General features: G+C 37.8%; 1 protein-coding gene and 1 long non-coding RNA gene across 2 annotated transcripts; one reads left to right on the top strand and one right to left on the bottom strand.

The window, feature by feature from the left end:
- Window positions 1–3,529: 3,529 nt before the first annotated feature.
- Window positions 3,530–16,102, bottom strand: LOC124287030 (transmembrane protein 272-like). The gene is made up of 6 exons (XM_046723495.1): window positions 15,893–16,102; window positions 11,101–11,151; window positions 6,891–6,935; window positions 6,563–6,622; window positions 5,442–5,642; window positions 3,530–4,610 (listed from the first exon to the last, which is right to left on the bottom strand). The coding sequence occupies exons 2-6, from the start codon at window positions 11,105–11,107 to the stop codon at window positions 4,435–4,437; spliced, it is 489 nt and encodes a 162-aa protein (XP_046579451.1). The 5' UTR covers window positions 11,108–11,151; window positions 15,893–16,102; the 3' UTR covers window positions 3,530–4,434.
- On the top strand, window positions 6,634–11,437 carry LOC124287031. The gene is made up of 3 exons (XR_006901181.1): window positions 6,634–6,961; window positions 8,457–8,461; window positions 11,384–11,437. It is a non-coding gene; the product is annotated as an uncharacterized LOC124287031 (long non-coding RNA).
- Window positions 16,103–24,591: the final 8,489 nt, after the last annotated feature.

The raw sequence follows: 24,591 nt of genomic DNA, 5'->3' as shown, positions 1-24,591 counted from the left end.
TGCCGAGGATATTTTAACTTTTATCAACGAGTGTTGATATATTGATATCAGAAGACACGAGGGTGAGATTCTATTTATCATCCAAATTCACTTTTCATTAATTTTCAATGAAATATGTACATCTCTCAACACGGTACTGCCATTACACTTGCAGTGCAGCGATGTCATAGCATTGTGACGTCATCAAGTACATGACGCCATAGCATTGTCAGGGCATTGTATAAAATCTACTGTCAAAATGATATCGTTTGATCTCACACAAGCGATATCTCCTGTGGAACACAGTTTAGGATGATAAATGTATTTGTCAGTGGAACACATTTAACTTATCCGGAATATTTTGAACCATAATATCTTTATTATTGAACAGTTGGTAGACTGAGGCACCGATTCCTTGTTTTCTGCACATTCTACGACATTCCGGCCTTGTCAACCAACGACAAAAACAAAAGTAAGATTTTTCAATCATGCATTTAAGTATATTTTAGCGAACTATCTATTAGAGAGTATTTTTTTTCTTGATACTAAAATATTTTCCTTTTTTGCATACATGTATATAGTTTATTTCACTGCACCCCGAGCCAATATGAAGCCACCAATCTCGTCTTTTTCTTCAGTATATCTTCACTGCGGTTTCAGTAATTCAGTATTTCAAGCGATAAACCTGGCATCTGGGTCTTGCGAATTTGATCAGAATTATTTTCTGAAACACTGAAGTTGCTATGGATCATCTCTGCGTGTACCTGAACAGTGCAAGCTAAATAACTGATTTTGTTATGGACAATCTGTCTGTAACCGAACAGTGCAAGCTAAATGACTCATCTTGTTATGGACTATCTATGTGTAACCGAACAGTGCAAGATAAATAACTGATGTTGTTGTGGACTACCTGGCTGTGTACCCGAACAGTGCAAACTAAATAACTGATGTTGTTATGGACCACCTGGCTGTGAACCCGAACAGTGCAAGCTAAATAACTGATGTTGTTATGGACCACCTGGCTGTGAACCCGAACTGTGCAAGCTAAATAACTGATGTTGTTGTGGACTACCTGGCTGTGAACCCGAACAGTGCAAGCTAAATAACTGATGTTGTTATGGACCACCTGGCTGTGAACCCGAACTGTGCAAGATTAATAACTGATGTTGTTGTGGACCCCCTGGCTTTGAACCTGAACAGTGCAAGCTAAATAACTGATGTTGTTATGGACCACCTGGCTGTGAACCCGAACAGTGCAAGCTAAATAACTGATGTTGTTATGGACCACCTGGCTTTGAACCTGAACAGGGCAAACTAAATAACTGATGTTGTTATGGACCACCTGGCTGTGAACCCGAACTGTGCAAGATTAATAACTGATGTTGTTGTGGACCCCCTGGCTTTGAACCTGAACAGTGCAAGCTAAATAACTGATGTTGTTATGGACCACCTGGCTTTGAACCCGAACAGGGCAAGCTAAATAACTGATGTTGTTATGGACCACCTGGCTGTGAACCCGAACTGTGCAAGATTAATAACTGATGTTGTTGTGGACCCCCTGGCTTTGAACCTGAACAGTGCAAGCTAAATAACTGATGTTGTTATGGACCACCTGGCTGTGAACCCGAACAGTGCAAGATTAATAACTGATGTTGTTATGGACCACCTGGCTTTGAACCTGAACAGTGCAAGCTAAATAACTGATGTTGTTATGGACCACCTGGCTGTGAACCCGAACAGTGCAAGATTAATAACTGATGTTGTTATGGACCACCTGGCTGTGAACCTGAACAGGGCAAGATTAATAACTGATGTTGTTATGGACCACCTGGCTGTGAACCTGAACAGTGCAAGCTAAATAACTGATGTTGTTATGGACCACCTGGCTGTGAACCCGAACAGTGCAAGCTAAATAACTGATGTTGTTATGGACCACCTGGCTGTGAACCTGAACAGTGCAAGATTAATAACTGATGTTGTTATGGACCACCTGGCTGTGAACCTGAACAGTGCAAGCTAAATAACTGATGTTGTTATGGACCACCTGGCTGTGAACCTGAACAGTGCAAGCTAAATAACTGATGTTGTTATGGACCACCTGGCTGTGAACCCGAACAGTGCAAGCTAAATAACTGATGTTGTTATGGACCACCTGGCTGTGAACCTGAACAGTGCAAGATTAATAACTGATGTTGTTATGGACCACCTGGCTGTGAACCTGAACAGTGCAAGCTAAATAACTGATGTTGTTATGGACCACCTGGCTGTGAACCTGAACAGTGCAAGATTAATAACTGATGTTGTTATGGACCACCTGGCTGTGAACCTGAACAGGGCAAACTAAATAACTGATGTTGTCATGGACCATCTGGCTGTGAACCCGAACAGTGCAAGCTAAATAACTGATGTCGTTATGGACAATCTGGCTGTGAACCCGAACAGTGCAAGCTAAATAACTGACATGTGGCACTCAAAAATTGACCCAGAGGCCTAGAGAGCAGCTGAAATACGTTAAAACGTGCAATTTCCCCATTCATTATTATATACATGTTCTGACGTAAGGAATGCACATATATATAATGATATATACAGGCACATAAACAAATGTGTCTTCCAGGAGTGACGTTAGTGTACCTGTCATAGCAACAGGTGCACGAGGTGGAGACTGGCATAGTAGTATACGGTGACTGAAAAAAAATACCACGTGAAAAACACCGAGTGTTCTGGAATCCATTAATCAGTTTCAATCAGCAATTGAGCATAAACGCGAGTGATTGACATATTTCCCGAGAGTGACCTGCATTGGAAGATTTTACGAACGCTTTGAGGTTTATGCAGGTGAATAAAATAAAATTTCAAAAATTGATGTAAGTTCCTGAGCTTTGAACGTTAATTACTTTAAGATTTATCCGATTCACGATGAAAGAATTTGAGGAGCGTGACGTTGTTTAAGCCATCCACGAAGTCTTACTTTCTTTGGTCACAATCAAAAGAGTAGTATGTTTGTTTTGTTTGTTTGTTTAACAAACTGGACCAGACAACCCAGTGATCAACATCATAAGCATCAATGTACGCAATTGGGAGCGAGCCTGACCACCTGATCCCGTTAGAATGAAAAAAACTCGTAACATGGGTTACTGAAGAATCCCGTTAGAATGAAAAAACTCGTAACATGGGTTACTGAAGACCAATTCTAACCCGGATCTTCAGACACTGGATTGTCTGGTCCAGACTCGATGATTTACAGATAGCCGCCATATAGCTGGAATATTGAGTGCGGCGTTAAACAACAATCAATCAATCATAACTTACACGGATGTGTCCATGTCAAATTGTAATTAATTTGAGAAAATATGTTATAGAGACTGACTGAGTTTGGTTTTACGCCGCTTTTAGCAATATTCAAGCAACATCACGGCTGGGGACACCAGAAATGGGCTTCACACATTGTACCCATGTGGGGATTCGAACCCGGGTCTTCGGCGTGACGAGCCAACGCTTTAACCAGTAAGCTACCCCACTGACCCTGTTATAGAAAACACAAGTTCACTTACATTTGCATTTTTATTCAATAAAGACCATGTGTGCAAAACCACGATATAAAAGACGGTATCAAATACCCTAATGCTAAACCCTAATAAATAATATTTAATGTAAGAAGTGCTAAAAAAGGCCTTTATAAATGGCATTGGTGTACAGATTTGCAACGGTAAGCACAAGAAAACACTTTGCAATATAATCATGACACATCTATACCTAACTGACAAGCAACGAAATGTAAACTACGGAAAAGGTTATTCTAAACCTCTTTGTAATCACTTCTAGAGATACTTCCAGGTTTTACACATGTGACCAAGGCTAAAAATAATCATATTTCAATATAATTTGAAGCTGGAAGTAAAGTATGGATAATGGTATGTGTTATCGTGGCTTTTTGTTTTCATATTATGTTCAAACAATATTCTACTTTCGGCTCCAGAATATAACAGTTCCTAAAATGAAATGTGATAACAAATATTATTTGTACAGCTCGTCTAAGAACACACTACAAAATGGTAATCGAATCAGAAGGCCTGACGTAACGCATGGACTAAAGTTCCCCTTCTCGTATATACTGTATATGTCATCTCACTATCACTTCTTTCACACTGATTCATGACGTTGAACTGCTTTGTGTATTCGCTACACAAAGCCAACATCTCGACCGTTCATGAAAGAACAGCTCGATTGCAAGCGTGCCTCTAATCTTGAAATAGCCACATACCCTTGCACGTATAGACCTCGCTTCCACACACAAATAAGATATTCACATACTACAATCTCTTAAGAAAGCACGTACAAAATTGCCAACTGTAGCCAACTGTCATTGTTTTTTCATTTAGTGTTTCAAATAAACATCATTATCCCGAAGGCTTCATTGTGCAAGTCAAACCAGCCAAACAGTGGTGTGGTCGACTAATTTCGACAACAGCAGGCAACGAAGCAGCCCAGAAGGATGCAGGCTCCGAGAAGAATATAACCAGCCGTGATGAGCCAGAATGCAAACAAGTAGAAGTCGTGCTTGCAGTAGTTGTCGGCAGTGATGTCTGTTTGGTTGTACTTGCCGTACAGGCCGTAAACCCACACGTTGCCTGAAAATAAATCACTACATCAGCCGTTGGATATATAGTTGGGGGAGACCAAAAACGGAATTGAAAGGAACATATATATTATGTTATTAACAGCGATAAGGAGATCTATCTATCCCGTATATGCTCAACTGGAGCATGTACAATTACCATCAGACACTTCTACTGTAATATTGTAACAGTACTTCAAAACACACATTTATCCTTTGGGTAGCCCACTCAACTCAATCACAATGTCTTCACATGTTTATTATATCATATCTATTAGTCCAATTAGGGGTGAAACGGTATACCGCGGTATTAGTAGAACCGCGGTATTTTGCCTTCAGTTTGGTATACCGTACTGCAATCCAAAAATTCGGTATTTTCGGGTTTCGTACCGTCATCTTGTTAACCTTTTCAAAAATGTCTGGAAGTCGAACCATTTTGTCAAAATCTATCTAGGTTTGGCTCTTGTTTTGGCTCATTTTCTGCATTATCATCATATCTCATGTACCGAACCGAAGGCCTTGTACCGTAATACGTACCGTACCGTGGTAAGAGGGTACCGTTTCACCACTAAGTCCAAAACGATGCAACTATTTGTAGGTCAGAGAAACCATCCATAACGAAGTGTTGGCCTAAAGGTTTTATGCCTTCATCCTCTGCCAAATTCTTAATGCCAGTCAAAGACTCGACTCTTCTCTATCTTATGCATGCACAAATGATCTAAAACATGCTTAATAATACATTTGTAACGCAAACACACGCCAAAAACATTTAATATATTTTCCATATAACTTATGAATGATGCAAATGACAATGGCATGTTTATAAACCTGTTTAATTTTCTACCTGCAATAAACCAGGCTAACAGGAAGATTGCGATGACGCCGTTAGCAATTGAAAAAGGTAAAGGTACGTTTCCATCTGAGTCCGAGCACCACATCTTAACCGCTAGTCGCAGTACAGACATGATCGCTGCGAAGGCTCCTGCTACGATCAGGTAGATAGCGATGTACTTCTGAGCAGGGCAGTCCTCCCTGTGGATAAGTCCTGGAATCAACGAACATCATCAGTTGTATCAGTATCACGACAGAATTTGGTCCCATGCGACCCGCTTTACATGTTTCAACACTCAGGTATGTTTGTATGTATGTATGAATGTGTGCGTGCGCGCGTGCGTGTGTGCGTGTGTGCGTTTAGTTTTACGCCGCACTCAGCAATATTCCAGCTATATGGTGGCAGTCAGATTGGTTTGCCTTTGCTCACAGCCTAATGAGACGCCACCTCCTATCTATCAAATGAGAGATAACTCCACAGTTGTTAGTGAAGTATAGTTTGAGAGAGAGAGAGAGGGGAGGGGTGGATGAGGCTGAAAATGACATTATGTATATAGCATACGCATGTATGTGTGTGTGTGTGTGTGTGTGTGTGTGTGTGTGTGTGTGTGTGTGTGTGTTCGTGTGTGTGTTCGTGTGTGTGTTCGTGTTCATGCATATGCGTGCGTGTACGTGTGTTTATATAACATATATACGAGTGATAGTGCTACAACGAAATAATACTAAAACAATTCCAAACTGCTTTTGGATTGAAGTAAGATTCAATTCTGTCACGTGATTTTGATTGATTCGTAGGCAACGTTTAGATTTCTACTTCGTATAAAGGAATTAAAGAGCAGAAGAATATTATCAATCCGTTAGGGCAGTGCGCTCAAATGCATTATTTTATATGTTATATGTTAAACGAAGTGTACCCGTTATCTTGATCACTATTAATTGATGCTAAAACCTGTTATAAAAGGGTATTGACAGATGCAAAGTTAGGTGTAGCTTAAGTGCTTTTATCCATTATAAAAGAAGTACAGATACTGTAAAATCGTTTTATAAAATACACAAACAACCGATCTTAACGCAATTATTGGATCATTGCCAGTGATAAGGTCCGCATACGAACAGTTCATAACACTGCCTCACCCATTGCTATCATGGCAATTGGAACTGCAAGGCCGACAGCGGTGCTAATGAGTGTGCCAGCTAAAAAACAATTTGAAAAACTGTCATACAAACAATGAAAGGATAATATGAGATGAATAATAAAACCAATATATTTACTACATTAACTTGTGATTGGAAAATATTATTGTAACAAATACCATTCATTCACAGTGAAACTATTATGCAAATTCGGTCTTAAAAAGCATAAAGTTATTCCCAAGTATTGTTTATCGAAATGTCCCGATTGACTAAAGAGGTTTTTAATGTCCTCCATCTATACGTTACACAGCTTAAAATCAAGCCTCACTTTTGCCTGATCTCTCGGAGACCGCGTTGAACGTCTTTATTATGGCTGAAACATACATTTGACAGAGATGAGTTATACACTCGCACGCAAACGCACATGTCCTCTCTCTCTCTCTCTCTCTCTCTCTCTCTCTCTCTCTCTCTCTCTCTCTCTCTCTCTCTCTCTCTCTCTCTCTCTCTCTCTCTCTCTCTCTCTCTCTCTCTCTCTCTCTCTCTCTCTCTCTCTCTCTCAAGCAAGTTGTTATTCATTTTAAAAAGTGTCATGCACAGAATATTGTTGAAACCGATGTTGAACATCAATACATGACACTTTTTATGGAATAAAGCAAGTTGCTATTCATTTTAAAAAGTGTCATGCATAGAATATTGTTGAAACCGATGTTGAAACCGATGTTGAACATCAATACATGACACTTTTATGGAATAAAGCAAGTTGTTATTCATTTTAAAAGTGTCATGCATAGAATATTGTTGAAACCGATGAAACCGATGTTGAACATCAATACATGACACTTTTTATGGAATAAAGCAAGTTGTTATTCATTTTAAAAAGTGTCATGCATAGAATATTGTTGAAACCGATGTTGAAACCGATGTTGAACATCAATACATGACACTTTTATGGAATAAAGCAAGTTGTTATTCATTTAAAAAGTGTCATGCATAGAATATTGTTGAAACCGATGTTGAAACCGATGTTGAACATCAATACATGACACTTTTTATGGAATAAAGCAAGTTGTTATTCATTTTAAAAAGTGTCATGCATAGAATATTGTTGAAACCGATGTTGAACCCGATCTATCAATACATGACACTTTTTATGGAATAAAGCAAGTTGTTATTCATTTTAAAAAGTGTCATGCATAGAATATTGTTGAAACCGATGTTGAACATCAATACATGACACTTTTTATGGAATAAAGCAAGTTGTTATTCATTTTAAAAAGTGTCATGCATAGAATATTGTTGAAACCGATGTTGAACATCAATACATGACACTTTTTATGGAATAAAGCAAGTTGTTATTCATTTTAAAAAGTGTCATGCATAGAATATTGTTGAAACCGATGTTGAAACCGATGTTGAACATCAATACATGACACTTTTTATGGAATGAAGCAAGTTGTTATTCATTTTAAAAAGTGTCATGCATAGAATATTGTTGAAACCGATGTTGAACATCGATACATGACACTTTTTATGGAATAAAGCAAGTTGTTATTCATTTTAAAAAGTGTCATGCATAGAATATTGTTGAAAACGGCGTTAAACCCAGCTCCTTATTTGCTCTTATTGTTATTGATATTGCATAAATGAATTTACTGAACGTTCATATGTGTAGGTTGTTGGTATACTGTTGTCTCTGACAGCCATTAGAAGTTGGAAGAACATAAATGCATGACATTTTTATGGAATAAAACAAGTAACTACTGTTGTTATCCATTAAAAAGTGTCATGCAGAGAATATTTTTGAAAACGGCCTCAAACCCAGCTCCTTATTCGATCTTATTTTTTATAGATGTTGCATAAATGAATTAACTCAAAATCACAGAAGGTAAATTAGGTCAGGTTACACCACAGTTGGTCACAGTAGCTGCATGGACGAGGGGACCTTTTAGACTAACACTTAGTCTCTGAATATGTATATTATAGTTTTGATAGTAACAAACAAACCCATCTAAATTGAAAAGGAGCCCCAGTCAGATGGGAAATTCAGATTTGCTTCATTTAGGGTTTTAGCATTGCAGAGAAGGCTAGGCAGTGGTGCAAATAATGTGGTTCAGGGACTGTGAGACAGACTATAGTCTGTTTGCAGTGAAAACGTACCGATGAATTTCACTTTAAACAAGAAAGTAAATCGAATAAAGTGAAATTAAGATTGCGAATCCTCATAATTTTACCTTGCCAACTGAACATTTAAATATCAGAATTTTATTAAACTTAGGATAAAAGTTGTTTAACAAACGATCTTAGTTTCAAATCGCTATTATTGGTTTGTATTACAAGGGGGTGTGCACATTAAATGAAACACCGAGAACAAGTAGGGTTGGTCTAAGTTAACGCTCATCACGTACCACGCGTGCATTTGTTTCAGTGTTCCAACTACTGCACTTACCCCCTTGTAATACAAATTAAAGTGAAATTCATCGGTACGTTTGCACTGCAAACAGACTACGTATAGTGTCCTTTTGAGCTCTCACATTTCTCACAAGGAGGACTGGCCCAGTAATCCAGAGGTTGAACACCTTTTACTAAGCCTATTGATCCTATTAATCGAACAGTTGGAGTCTACATTGACAAACCACACTATGAATTCTATAAATAATTTGTCGAGTTTGGCCTTGAATGTGGGAGCCATAGCTTTAACGGGTGAGCTTTCAATGAAGCTTATAATCGATAACAATAAGTGTGACCCGATTAGCCATATTGGATAAGGAATGGAAAAGTCCCTTTTCAGTTCACAGGATCTGCATGGTTTGATAGCAAACCTTTCGGAACTGTTCTGGTAGAGGAGACATGTTCACACGAATGAGAGCTACACTTACAATAAAGTTATTCTGTGTTTGAGGCTAAATGAAATGCCGATTCCAGGGTTTTCCAAGAAGCGTTTTATGTCGTTGTTTTAATTTGTAGTCATTGAACATGAGCGACTCTTTGAAACAAATTGCTTTGCTGAGGAGCCGTGCAGCTACAGTGCAGGCATTTTGTAAATTTCGAATATCCCACAACAACTTCAAAGCCAACAACTATAGGAATAACAAGGATACAATGATAACAGAATTTCTACTGTCCAAACTGTGATGCTCGGGAAATTGAAAATGAAAACCATATTTTTTTACCACTGTTAATTTATTCAAATGAATTGTAAACTGTATTATAGGCCAATAGGCCCACATCACGAATATAGCTGTCTATCTGTCTGTCTGTCTGTCTGTCAATATATGGTACAATAACCAGTTAGGGTCCAGGACTTTCTCTGTGCTTTTGTCGGATAGTTTAGCTATTCTTATCAACAAGTTCAAATATTTGCAGGTGTGCGAAAGCATAAATATTATATTAAATCAGTTATTTGAAAATGTAATCATATTCATAACAAAAGCAAAAAGATTTCTTTAAATTTGAAATTCATATTGGCCTCTTACTTTGTTCATCGACACATGCGAGATTAATTGTACTTTAATCAGATTGTAGTGTTATGATGCTGTGCGATGGTGTTGAGTGCTTTGTGTGGTTGAAAGGTGTTCAGAATATCAAAATCCGCATTATTTGTTCAAGACTAGATGTATTCACAGACCGCCGTCAAATATCTGAATATTGATGTGTGCAGAGTAAAACAAGAAAACAATATAGCATGTCAAGCAGTCGTTAGGCACTACATCCACTATCGTCACTCGAGATCTCGCCATGCTACCCGTTCTTGTTTCCCAAAGTAATCCCTTGCTTTAGTGACAAGATCGTGTCGAGAGACGCCCTAAAATGCCTATACTGTACCTGTTTCGAGAAATATTGCTTTATGAAATGTTCATATAAATAGACCTATGTACATTTTGATGTTTTGAGTCTACATTGTAAATTATAAATGTAAATATTGATTAATACAAAGATCAGTCAAAGGGTTTACATGTATGACCTTGACCTTGGTATGAGCGCTCACCTCTATAATCCAGGCTCGTGTTACCACGTGCGGATTTCAGTTAAACCTGTTTATGTATTAGGCAACACTGTGTTACCCGATATACGCTTTCACCGTAACAATCAATATTCTGTGAACCAGAGAGAGAACAGTCTTTGTAAAGAGGTTGCGTAATAGGAAAGTCCGTTGTGCAGCGTAAGCACAGGGTGGTGTGTCTGACTGGGTTCAGTTATCACTCACTCACTCACTCACTCACTGACAGGATTACATACGCATTCATACTTTTATACATAAAATAGAACAACATTTAAATGTGTTTGGTATAAACACCGCTTGGTATAACATCACTTTGGTACATAGTATATTCAAATATATGTAAATGAAAACATATCTACCTGAACTGTTGAACTATTTACCGTACTATTACTCATGATATTACATGCCACATATTTTATTTTATCCTGTATTACAATGTAAACAAAATACTTTAAACATTGCATTTATGCTAACAATATCTGTTTGAACACGTTTTAAATATTCTTGCAGGTAATTTAAATAAGAACGTTATACTTACACGCCATGTTTCTTGTTTAACGGTATCTGTGGTCAACGTCTGTACTTGAAGCTGAAATAGATGAAGTAGCATGCATATAGCTTCAGGGGTTATCAATTCAATGCATGCAAGTAACACAATAATATCATGATATCTGTTGCAACTCATCTATGTGAGTGGGTGTACAAATCATGTTAATACTTTCAGTTGCCTAACCATCAAATCAGCTTTTAAGACCAAAATTCGAACTTAATAATTATGTGCTTATTTTACAAAAGCGAGACAATATAGTTTCAAATTAGAGATTGTGAAATAGCCTCGCAGTTATTTTTAAAAAAGATATACAATACAAAATCAAAATCAAATAGATATTTTGTAATAACCTTGCAGTTAAATTTCAAAAGCGAGATACTAAACTACCCATTAGAGACTTTGTAATGGAAATGTTTTAATTTTCTAATAGCAAGATGGCAGTTATTTTCCAACAGCGAGACAATACACCATCAAATAGATATTGGGAAATAAGCACATACTTATTTCCCAAAGGAAAACACTAAAATTAGAGATTGTAGAAAGAACTAAATGTTTATTGTCCAAATGTGAGATATTAGCTATTACAGACTCCCCTGGGTTGAGTGTCACGTGGCACTTCTCTGTCCAGAAAGAAGTTTCAGGGTACGGTATTATTACTTTAATTCTTTTGCAGTTAGGCTCAGGCAAAATAGCATAACTAACAGAGAGAGAGAGAGAGAGAGAGAGAGAGAGAGAGAGAGAGAGAGAGAGAGAGAGAGAGAGAGAGAGAGAGAGACATGTACACGAGGTACATACATGTACACGAAGGCATACACACATACATGTATATACAGCAAGACATACACACAGGCATGTATATACAGGAAGGCATACACACAGGCATGCATATACAGTAAGGCATACACACATACATGTGTATACAGGAAGGCATACACGCAGATATACATACACAGGAATGCATACACACATGCATGTATATACAGGAAGGCATACACACATACATGTATATGCACGAAGGCATACACACAGGCATGCATATACAGGAAGGCATACACACAGATATACATATACAGGAAGGCATACACACATGCATGTACATAAAGGAAGGCATACACACATGCATGTATATACAGGAAGGCATACACACATACATGTATATACAGGAAGGCATACACACAGGCTTGTATATACAGGAAGGCATACACACATGCATGTATATACAGGAAGGCATACACACAGGCATGCATATACAGGAAGGCAAACTCACAGGCATACATAAACAGGTAGGCATACACACAGGCATACATATACAAGAAGGAATACACATAAGCATAGATATACAGGAAGGAATACACACAGGTATACATACACAGGAAGGCATACACACAGATATACAGGTACAGGAAGGGATACACACAGGCATAGATATACAGGAAGGCATACACACAAGCATACATGTACACGAAGGCACACACACATGCATGTATATACAGGAAGGTATACACACATACATGTATATACAGCAAGGCATACACACAGGCATGTATATACAGGAAGGCATACACACAGGCATGTATATACAGGAAGGCATACATAAACAGGAGAGCATACACACAGGCATGTATATACAGAAAAGCATACACACAGGCATGCATATACAGGAAGGCAGACACACATACATGTATATATAGGAAGCCATACATACAGGCATACATAAACAGTAAGGCACACACACAGGCATGTATATATAAGAAGCCATACATACAGGCATACTTAAACAAGAAGGCATACACACAGGCATATATAAACAGGAAGGCATACACACAGGTATACATAAACAGGAAGGCAAATACACAGGTACACATGTCCAGGAAGGCAAATACACACAGATATACATACACAGGAAGGCATACACACAGATAACCATGTACAGGAAGAGATACACACAGGCATGTATATACAGGAAGGCATACACACAAACATACATGTACACGAAGGCATACACACATACATGTATATACAGCAAGACATACACACAGGCATGTATATACAGGAAGGCATACACACAGGTATGCATATACAGGAAGGCATACACACATACATGTGTATACAGGAAGGCATACACACAGATATACATATACAGGAATGCATACACACATGCATGTATATACAGGAAGGCATACACACATACATGTATATACACGAAGGCATACACACAGGCATGCATATACAGGAAGGCATACACACAGATATACATATACAGGAAGGCATACACACATGCACATGTACATAAAGGAAGGCATACACACATGCATGTATATACAGGAAGGCATACACATACACATGTATATACAGGAAGGCATACACACAGGCTTGTATATACAGGAAGGCATACACACATGCATGTATATACAGGAAGGCATACACACAGGCATGCATATAAAGGAAGGCATATACACAGGCATGTATATACAGGAAGGCAAACTCACAGGCATACATAAACAGGTAGGCATACACACAGGCAAACATATACAAGAAGGAATACACACAAGCATAGATATACAGGAAGGAATACACACAGGTATACATGCAGAGGAAGGCATACACAGATTTACATATACAGGAAGGCATACACACAGGTATAAATCTACAGGAAGGCATACACACAGGTATACATGTACAGCATGGCATACACACAGATATACATATACAGGAAGGTATACATACAGTCACACATGTACAGGAAGGCATACACACAGGTACATATGTACAGGAAGGCATACATACAGTCACACATGTACACGAAGGCATACACACATGTATACATGTACACGAAGGCATACACACAGATATACATATACAGGAAGACATACACAGAGATATACATATACACGAAGGCATACATACAAGTATACATGTACAGGAAGGCATACACACAGATATACATGTACACAGAGAGTCATACACACACACATATACATATACAGGAGGCATACATACGGGTATACATGTACAGGAAGGCATACATACAGGTATACATGTACAGGAAGGCATACATACAGGTATACATATACAGGAAGGCATACACACAGGTATACATGTACAGGAAGGCATACATACAGGTATACATATACAGGAAGGCATACACACAGGTAAACATGTACAGGAAGGCATACATACAGGTATACATGTACAGGAAGGCATACATACAGGTATACATGTACAGGAAGGCATACACACAGGTATACATATACAGGAAGGCATACATACAGGTATACATATACAGGAAGGCATACACACAGGTATACATATACAGGAAGGCATACATACAGGTATACATATACAGGAAGGCATACACACAGGTATTCATATACAGGAAGGCATACATACAGGTATACATGTACAGGAAGGCATACATACAGGTATACATGTACAGGAAGGCATACATACAGGTATACATGTACACGAAGTCATACACACAGGTAAACATGTACACGAAGTCATACACACAGATATACATATACAGGAAGGCATACATACAGGTATACATGTACACGAAGTCATACACACAGATATACATATACAGGAAGGCATACATACAGGTATACATGTACAGGAAGGCATACACACAGATATACATGTACACGAAGTCATACACACAGATATACATATACAGGAAGGCATACATACAGGTATACATGTACAGGAAGGCATACATACAGGTATACATGTACAGGAAGGCATACACACAGATATACATGTACAGGAAGGCATACATACAGGTATACATGTACAGGAAGGCATACATACAGGTATACATGTACAGGAAGTCATACACACAGATATACATATACAGGAAGGCATACATACAGGTATACATGTACAGGAAGGCATACATACAGGTATACATGTACAGGAAGGCATACACACAGGTATACATATACAGGAAGGCATACACACAGGTATTCATATACAGGAAGGCATACATACAGGTATACATGTACAGGAAGTCATACACACAGATATACATGTACACGAAGGCATACATACAGGTATACATGTACTGGAAGGCATACACACAAGCTTAGATATACAGGAAGGAACACAAACTGATAATATTGTGCTAAAGCATTCAATGGGTCTAATGGTCTAAATAGAAATAGGCATCAAAAGTACAGTAACTTCACCCAGTCGGCCTGGACCTGCCCTCTCCCTAACTCACCCCACCCCACCCGACGTCACGCAATCTACCCGACATGCAGATCAACATGCTACATGCTACAGTCCGTTTGGCTCCAAAGCGGACCGATGAATAGTCCGTTTTGGCTCAAAAGCGGACCGATGAATTGCAATCTAACTCGAAAACTAGTAAACATAAAATACTCAATGAAACGCTGATCATAATCAAAACATCATACCCACTCTGTGAGGTGTTTGCAGAAAGGGACAGCCAGGTGTTCGAGAAGCACGTTTACAGACAAAGTTATTTATTGATTAACCTTGGCTGTCCCTTTCTCTGCACTCCTCCCTCGTAACAAACAGTGAACTGTGTCAATATTTTAATGATAGATTGTTAAACAACATTTTTTATTTTTAGAACAAAAATTCTGCAAACACCTCACAGAGTGGGTATGATGTTTTGATTATGATCAGCGTTTCATTGAGTATTTTATGTTTATTAGTTTTCGAGTTAGATTGCAATTCATCGGTCCGCTTTTGAGCCAAACGGACTGTAGACCACGCATTAGCTAACACTATGGAGCACACACACACAACGTACCTGCTGCCTTAGCAACCTTCGTCTCTGCCAGCGGGACAAGACAGCAATACACCTCCCTGTAAATATATACTTGTAAATATATCCAGACTTTCAAACTTTCCACTGACTCATAGTAATCGTTGCGAAATATCCTGTTGCAAGGACTATGTGAACTTGTGCAAGGTGATCGTTACTCGAAAGTCAACATCAAGACTGGTTGTGTTATGCTTGATTGAATTAGGTCAGAGTATACTCAGTCCTAGCTGTTGGTTCAATCACCCACCTTGTCAACACGCCTCCAACTTCCTGTGTACCTTCGATACGCACTTTTGAAAACATGCCAAATATCACTTCACTGAAGAAAGTCTTTGTGACGAAATAATTAAATAAAATCCGAACAAACGACTTTCCTTTCTGCACATGCTGTAATTCCATTCCAGCCTTGTAAAACACCGACATAAATAAAAGTAAGTATTCAAGCATGCATTTAAGTGCTTTTGGAGAAGTATATTAGAGAGTATTTGTTTTGTTAATGCTAAAATATTTTCACCCAATACATGCCTATGCAAAAAAGATAATAATTCATTTATATAGCGCCTGGTATACGCCTGACTAGCTGCTCGCTGGAGGCTGTAATCAAAATCTAATTATTATTACCCTGGATAACCCAAGCTGCCTGTTAGGCAGACAGACAGACAGAGAAGTTTATTTCTCAACCAACCAACGGTGGTACATGAGAATATATAACTACATAGGTAAACAAATATATACATGGCAAGTGGCTGGACATGATCATTTGAATATAACTTAGTAAGCGATTTATACAATACATTCAGAAATGACTTTAAGTTCTTTAGATGTTTAGTAGTTTTATTACATAATAATTTCTTTAACATTGAATGTTTTTGGAGATCACACATATATGTCGCGAGATAGGTATTTCGCTGTTGGAGAAGGGTTTCACATCTAAAGAGATAGTGAAACTCATCCCCAACAACGTTAGCGTTACACAGCTTACATATTCTTTCCTCTTTTTGAATAGAATGCCATCGGCCGGTTTGAATTGGTAGGTTATTGTTGCAAGTTCTTAGTTTTAATATAGGAAAATATATATCCCTGGATAAGTATAAGTAGTTTTCAAAACATAGTTTATCTTTAAAACATTTATAAAATTGACCTTTAGAACTAGTTTCTATGGAGCTACGCCAATGTTGTAAAAACTGATCTCTAGAGTAGCTTCAACTTTTAGGACCAGCCATGACGTGGTGACATTCTGGGGGTTTGAGAAAACCTCTGATAAACCGCAGGTATTAAGTATTCTTGTAACAAAAGATATCCATCGGAGTTGACAACCAAAGTTATTAACAGAGATAAAATTATACATCAGTGATGAGCGTTTACAGTATTGGTTATTTGTTGCTACTTTATGCCAAAAAGAAATAACTCGTTTGTATAATTTGATGTAGAGCGGTTCTCGGCCAAACTCGCCATACACCATAAAGTTTGGAGTGGAGCTTCGAAGGCCAACAGCAAATTTAAAAAATCTGAGATGTACTTTTTCTATAATGTTCAGGTTTTCAAATCCCCATACTTCACATCCATGAAGGAGAATCGGACTTATCATAGTATCAAATGCTTTTAGGGTACAATCAATAGGTAGGTTTAAATTTCGGGCTTTTTTCAAAAGGGCAAACATAGCTTTAGTTGCATTTTCTACTAGCGCTTTAATACCTGTCAAGAACCTACCATTTCTATGGAACCTTACGCCAAGATAAGTATATGTATCTACTATTTCAATTTTACTGCCCCCCCAGCGAAAATGAAAATTTTGAATTGACTGTTTTCGAGGGCCCACCTCCGAATATGATAATCTTAGTTTTAGATAGATTAACTTTAAGTTTCCATTTGAAACAGTATTCATGAAAGTTATTTAATGATTTCTGAAGTTCCTTAGGTGATTCACTGAAAATGATAGCGTCGTCGGCATATAATAAGACAATCAAATGTAACCAAAGGTAAATGTCATCCTCGTTTACATTTTCAAAGTTCACACCTGTACATCCATTTCTTAATAAGGAAGATTCAAGATCATTTATAAATATAGAAAATAGTAGTGGTGATAAGTTTTCACCTTGCCTAACACCTTTTCTACATTGAAAGAAGGGAGACATTTCATAGCCAGTGATAACAGATGATTTTATATTATGATACATATTTCTAACAAGCGTTAAGAATTTGCCATTGATACCATATCGTAGCATTTTATACCACAGCCCTGCGCGCCATACGGTGTCAAAGGCTTTAGTGAAATCTATAAATACACAATAAAGTTTACGCTTAGATAATTTTAATATTTCTAAAACTATATTCATAATAAACACATTATCGGCAGTCGAAAACCCTTTTCTAAATCCTACTTGTGCAGGTGTGAGGATATGATTGATTTCTGCAAATAATGTTAGTCTTTCATTTATAATATACTTGTAAACAATTTTCCAAAGCAACTTAGGAGCGTTATGGGTCTATACGAATTTGGGGTATTCCTATCGCCGATTTTCTTATAAATAGGTCGAATAATACCACTGAGCCAGGATTCCGGAATGTATCCCTTACTCAGAAGTTAGAATAGGGGTAAGAATATTCGCTGCATCTTTAAAATAATCATTTTCAATAAGATCTATGCCTGAAGCCTTATTTCTTTTCAAACATTTAATTGCAAATTTTACTTCGTCCTCAGTTATATCTTTATTAAGAACTTCATTATTATACATATTTTCTTCCATCGTATCATCAGTTGGGATATCATCATAATCTTCATCATTATTATCAGTGTCATTTAGTTTTTGGAAAAAGTCAAAGAAAGATTCGATATTAGGTATAGATTGTTCTTTATCAGGTTCTTTGTCATTTAGCAGCTTCCAGTATTCTTTTGGGGAGTATTTTCTATCATTCCTAATTTTTCCAGTAGTTCTCTTTTGAAAGTTTTTAATATGTTTATCAAGACATTTTTGGTATGTTTTCGACATCTGCTGATACAGAAATTTATTCAAAGGATTTTTGGATTTATTAGATCTAGTTTTAGCTTTGTTGAACTTTTTTCTCATATTTCTACATTCTTTATTGAACCAGGGTCTATCTTCTTTCTTTTTAACATTTGCACATTCGAGCAAACACGCCTTCTATCCCGTGCAGCATTAGCGAGATGCCCATGGCAATCTTCTAGAACATCTTCTTCAGTAATTTTATTTCTTCAATATTTTATTTTACACAAAACAAGTCGGATTTAGAGGGATCATACCGTTTGGGTTTACTTTGACTGTTTTCATTCTGGAATGGATTTACTGTGTGATGTTCATTTTCCTGAGGACATATGGAGCAACTAAGTGAGAAATGAAGAGGTCTGTGAACATCTGAATAAAACGGTAAGAAATCAATGACATCATATTCACAAAATAATGGTAGACACATAGGTGAAGATATAACATAATCAATCAAAGATTTTTGATTACAGGTAACTGCGCCAACAAGCCAACATATTTATCGTTTCCAAATCTCCCGTTACACACAAACATGTTGAGGTTTTTACACATCTCTATGAATCTAAAGCCAAAGTTATTAACATTAGTTTTATCTTGCGAGTACCTTTCTTGTGGTAAGTTAAGTGATTCTAGAATATATTGGGGTTGTAACTCGTTACTTAATTCTTCATTATCAATATCAAACTCCTTAATTAGAAAATCATCCATAGGAAGATAGTCGCACAGTTCGTGCGTTAAAATCGCCAGTGAAGCAAACGTAATCACTTAAGGATAGGAATCTAAGTGTGGATTGTTCAATTTCATCGAATGAGTCAGAATTAATATACTTTGAGCCTTCCGGTGGAAGGTAAACAACACCAATATACATATCTTGATCGATACCCAAAAGATGCTTTGAAAGCTTCATCCATACTATATAATTTGCTTGTTCATCTAGGACTGATACATGTTCTACTAGTTTTTCTCTTATTGCAATTCCGATTCAACCTGTTTTCCGCAACATTCCTTGTCTATGTTTTAAGTATAAGTTTATAGCCATCTATTTCTATTTCATCTAAACAGTCTGTTTTTGTTTCTTGTAAACAGATAATATCATTATTTTCAATCATACCTCTGAATTCGTCATATTCAAGTCTTTTCCTCAAACCACAAACATTTAGATTAAGGAAATGTATTTTAAATACAGGTGACTTTGGGTGATCATCATCATCATCGTCGTCGTCGTCGTCGTCGTCGTTAACAACAGCATCATTATTATCGTCATCATTATTGATATCATTATCATCAGTGACATCAACTATATCATTCGCAGCAATATCTGCATTGACATTAACATCAACCATGTCAGAACCATTAACTCCAAACTGGACGTTACAGTCTGGTAAGTCATTTGTATCTACACCATCACAAGCGTTATCTAAGCTTATGTGACAGACATTAGAGTTCTGATATATGCTATCACAATAGCATTGACACGAATGAGTCTCTTGTCCACCGCCGTCCTCCAATGTGTGGGTGGCCTGTAAGGGGGTGGGGTGGGTACAGATTGTTGCTCACGATTTATGTACAGTTTGTCAATCACCATGTAGGCTTGTTGTCCGCTTTGTCGGGCTTGCTTCATGAGTGGCACGAGCACGTCTCGTCTGTACTGGCTTACCTCCTCTGGAAATTGTTCGCTTATTTACCTTTCAGTTTCTTCGCGGCGGCCTTGACAGAATTCTTTTCCCTCGTAAAAACAAACTTTGCTATCAGGGATCGGCGTCGGGCTGTGTCGCCTAGGTACCTGGGTGGGCGGGGACTTGCCTATCCTGTGTACTCGTTTGAAGCTCATTGTTTCGGCATCTAGATCTAAATGAGTGAGTGAGTGAGTGTCCTTAGCTCCTCCAAACTTGGGGATTTACAATTGAACAGTAGAGAAGAGTTAGTTAAATGTTACGACAAATGAGTCCACTGGAGAGGAAGAATAGTCCCACAGTCCTCAATATCGAAGGAGTGTCCCCCAAGCAGAGTTCTTGTTTGTTCATCCAGTTCCATGGAGTCCAACATGACATACACGTCTACGCCAAACGTGTCCAAAATGGAGAGCCACAGAGTCTCTCGGTTGTCGCAAACACGCTGGTCAGGGCATTCATGCAACAGATGATGAGGCAGGCACTTATAGTCTGCCGAGCATAGCTGGCAGTTTCCTGGTGGCCTCAGTGGCCTCAGGTTCAGTTTCGGGAATGTTATTGAAAATCAAGTTGTCCCTCATCGAACGACATCTTTGATCGATTAAAGCTTCTTTTAGAACCATATTCTCTTGTTTTAGATCTGTTAATTGTGGCACACAAACACTGACCTGTTCCTTCAGAGCCTGCATATCACTGACAAGTGAAGCTCTATCTACTAGGCGCTAGAAGGTTAATAGTCTCATGACTTATTTCACCGGGTACCCATTTTCTGCTGGATGAACAGAGACAAATTTGAACAAACTCTCTTGCCTAAGGGGAGACCACATGTATCACATGTGCTTCGTTATGGGGCAGAACTGAAGTCCTAGAAACTCTCAGGAATCAAGCTGCCAAACACGGTCACCCATCCAAGGACCTCTCCGCGCTCAACGGTGTCAAACTTCAACTGATTTGTGTCCTGAGCTCTATGCACAGGACCACACGGCACCACTGTGGGACATTATAATGCACATATAATGATACAAACACATTAAAAATGGCTATGTCCACCGGTAGTGGCCAAAATGATCACTGTTATAACAATTCCACGAGGTGGAGAAAAGAATACTACTAGCCGGTGTACGGTGAATAGCAAATACCTCAGAAAAACCCCGAATGTTTTTTTATCCGTTAATCAGTTTCAATTTGCAATTGACCGATTGAAATATTTTCCGAGGGTGACCTGCATTGGAAGATTTTACGAACGCTCGGTAACTGAGAGCTTTGGCAACGGGGTTGTGCCAATAGAGATGACCAAATTTTAAATCTTTGTTGTAAATTCTTGGCGTTTGATCGTTCCTTACTTTAAGATTTATCCCATTCACAATTAAAAGAAATTCAGAGGCGGGACGTTTTTAAGACAGGCCATCCATGAAGTCTTTCTTTTAAAAGGCACAATCAAACAAGAGGTAAATGTAGATGTGTATATTTATGGATATCAAAGATCCGAAGATGTGACATTGTTGTAAAAGAACACGCCCTTGATGTCTAAATCCAGAGGTGTGTTCTAATGGATATATAAGATTCGAAGATGTGACATTGTTGTAAAGGACGCATGCTTGATGTCTAAATCCAGAGGTGTGTACTAATGGATATAGAAGTTCCGTGACATCGTTGTCACCCGATCCCGTTAGTTGCCCTTTACGACAAGCATGGTTTACTGAAGACCATTTCTAGCCCGGATCTACACGGGTACAAAAGAGTAGTAACTGTAAATGTGTTTACTAATGGATACAGAGGTTCTGTGGACGTGACACTTTGTAAAGGACACACCCTTGCGGTCAATTCTGGAAGTACAGTACAACCAGAAATTATGGAGAGTTTAAGATTGTAATTTGTAAAAAAAAATTCACTCATTACTCACGTATTAAATGTGAATATTAGCAGACCATAACTCCAGATTGAAAGACAGGTGAATTGTGGACAAAGGGATGCCTGTTCTACTTGAAATCATTTAGCTGATCTGATGTCCTTGTTATAATACTCTAAAATCAACTTCTTCTTCTCTAAATCATCCATACTGAGGATCACTGAAAATGTCGTCTGCTAGCAAGTAAACAGAGGGTGATTACTCTTCACAAACTAATGAAAAAGGATTAACGGAGTTGTCTCTCTTGAATGAAACCAAGCACTTAATAGCTGGTCAAGGTTGTTTATACTAGAAATCCAATTAAACATATTCCTAAAATTCTCAATAATTTCTGGTCAATCTATAAAGACTCGCAATCAACCAAGGCCGTGGTGCATCAACCTTTCGATCCCCAAATCCGTCAGTGTTTTCAAGCACAGCTTGATGTAGATGATGTCGATCTAGCAGAAGTGTCTGTGTCAATCAGGATCAATAGGTTTTATTGAACTAAGCTCAGACCCATTTACAAATATAATACAAATGTAACAATATGTATGCATTGATATGTGCTAGTGAAATTCACTGTGTAACAATGTTCCAAGCGCTATACATAGTACCAAATATAGTGAGAGTCCGTGGTCTACTCCACATCTGCTCAACTGAGACCGAGTTCTAGAATGTACTACAACCCTACAGACCATTCCACTATATTTTTGCCCAAGGAGTCGGAGAATTTCTGGATTTTCCTTCTAAGGTATATAAGATAAGCTTACATTTGCCTCTTATTCCCATTACATATCCAGTTACAAGAAGACCAGCAATTGTATGGAGATAAATCTTATCCTGGATACCCAGCCTAGGCTTGAAACTTGACCATTGTTGTAGTGAGGTGAATTGTACCATGTCTGTCTTCATTGTTATCATCACTGTTTTTGTATTATACTTCTTTGGACTTTGTACTACCATTGCAATACCTTTGTAGTGAATTGTTTTAATTTATCATCACTTTACTTTGCTGTAGGTTGGATTTACAAAGAGTTCCCATTTGGGCTGATGTCCGGTTAACCTTTAGTTTCAACTTGGAAATCAGACACAGTGTATTTCGGGGAAATACTCAGGACGTTACATTGTGCCTTACCTATTGATAAGAGTTCTGATCAGAATTGGTTCCTGACAAGGTAAAGTCTGCTAAAAGAGGATGGTCGTACTTTTGTTGAGTTTGTTAATGCAACTATCCTTAAAACAATAGAAAACTCGAACCTTGTGAGCGTCCTCTTAAGAGAGTACCCTTGGTGGCAAGAACTTTGAGTTCTAGATCTTTACCCATTAGGAACCAATTCAATTACATATATCCATCGTGATAAAAGGTTCTCAGTTTGTTTGCAAATATCAATGTGATGTACTCTTAACTTCCTTGCACAAAAGCCATTACAGCCTCACCCTAGCCTAAAATGCAAATTAACATTATTTTATAAAATTCAATAAGGTCTTGCGCCAGTTTTTCTTCAGGATTAACTGTAGTTTGCAACCGGACAAGTTATGTGTTAAGAAACTCCGATAATTTTAGCCAACAATGTACAAGACTGAGGTACTCAACTTCATCTTTTATTTAATCAGCAGTTAAAATGTGGAATGATATTCCGTTAGCTATTAGAAATTGCGACTCTGTTGCATCATTTAAATCGTATATCACGTGAAAGAAAAACGAGCACCTAAATAGTATTCATGTCGAATAAGGAAGTTAAATGTTCCGCACACTATATTAACATATATGACACTTATATAAGTACACTTAATTATGATTTATTTAGAATATATGTAAAAATGACGCATCATGTCAATGTGGCCATGGATGTGAGAATGTTTTTCAATACTTCCTTGAATGTCCATTGTATACTATTCAAAGACATAAACTGTTAAAATCTTTAGAAAATATTGTTAAAAATAGAACCCCGATTGATATTAATCTTATGTTACATTGCAATGCAGGTCTCTCAATCACTGAAAATCAGAATGGTTTCAAATATGTACATATCTATATCTCTCAAACAAAACGTTTCTCAGTTAACTTTTGTTGTACATATCTTAACCTGTGTCTGTCACTTGTACATTGTTGTAAGATGC

Source organism: Haliotis rubra, unplaced genomic scaffold, assembly GCF_003918875.1.
Source record: "Haliotis rubra isolate DU_JTF1 unplaced genomic scaffold, ASM391887v1 Scf399, whole genome shotgun sequence".
Classification (NCBI taxonomy): domain Eukaryota; kingdom Metazoa; phylum Mollusca; class Gastropoda; order Lepetellida; family Haliotidae; genus Haliotis; species Haliotis rubra.
This window is presented reverse-complemented; position numbering and strand designations above follow the sequence as displayed.

Excerpts from the sequence above, each read along its gene's own strand:
- LOC124287030 (XM_046723495.1), bottom strand. Across the intron at positions 5,643-6,562 it reads AATTGCCATGATAGCAATGG|GACTTATCCACAGGGAGGAC; the intron begins GTGAGGCAGTGT and ends CGTTGATTCCAG. Across the intron at positions 4,611-5,441 it reads GTTAGCCTGGTTTATTGCAG|GCAACGTGTGGGTTTACGGC; the intron begins GTAGAAAATTAA and ends ATTTATTTTCAG.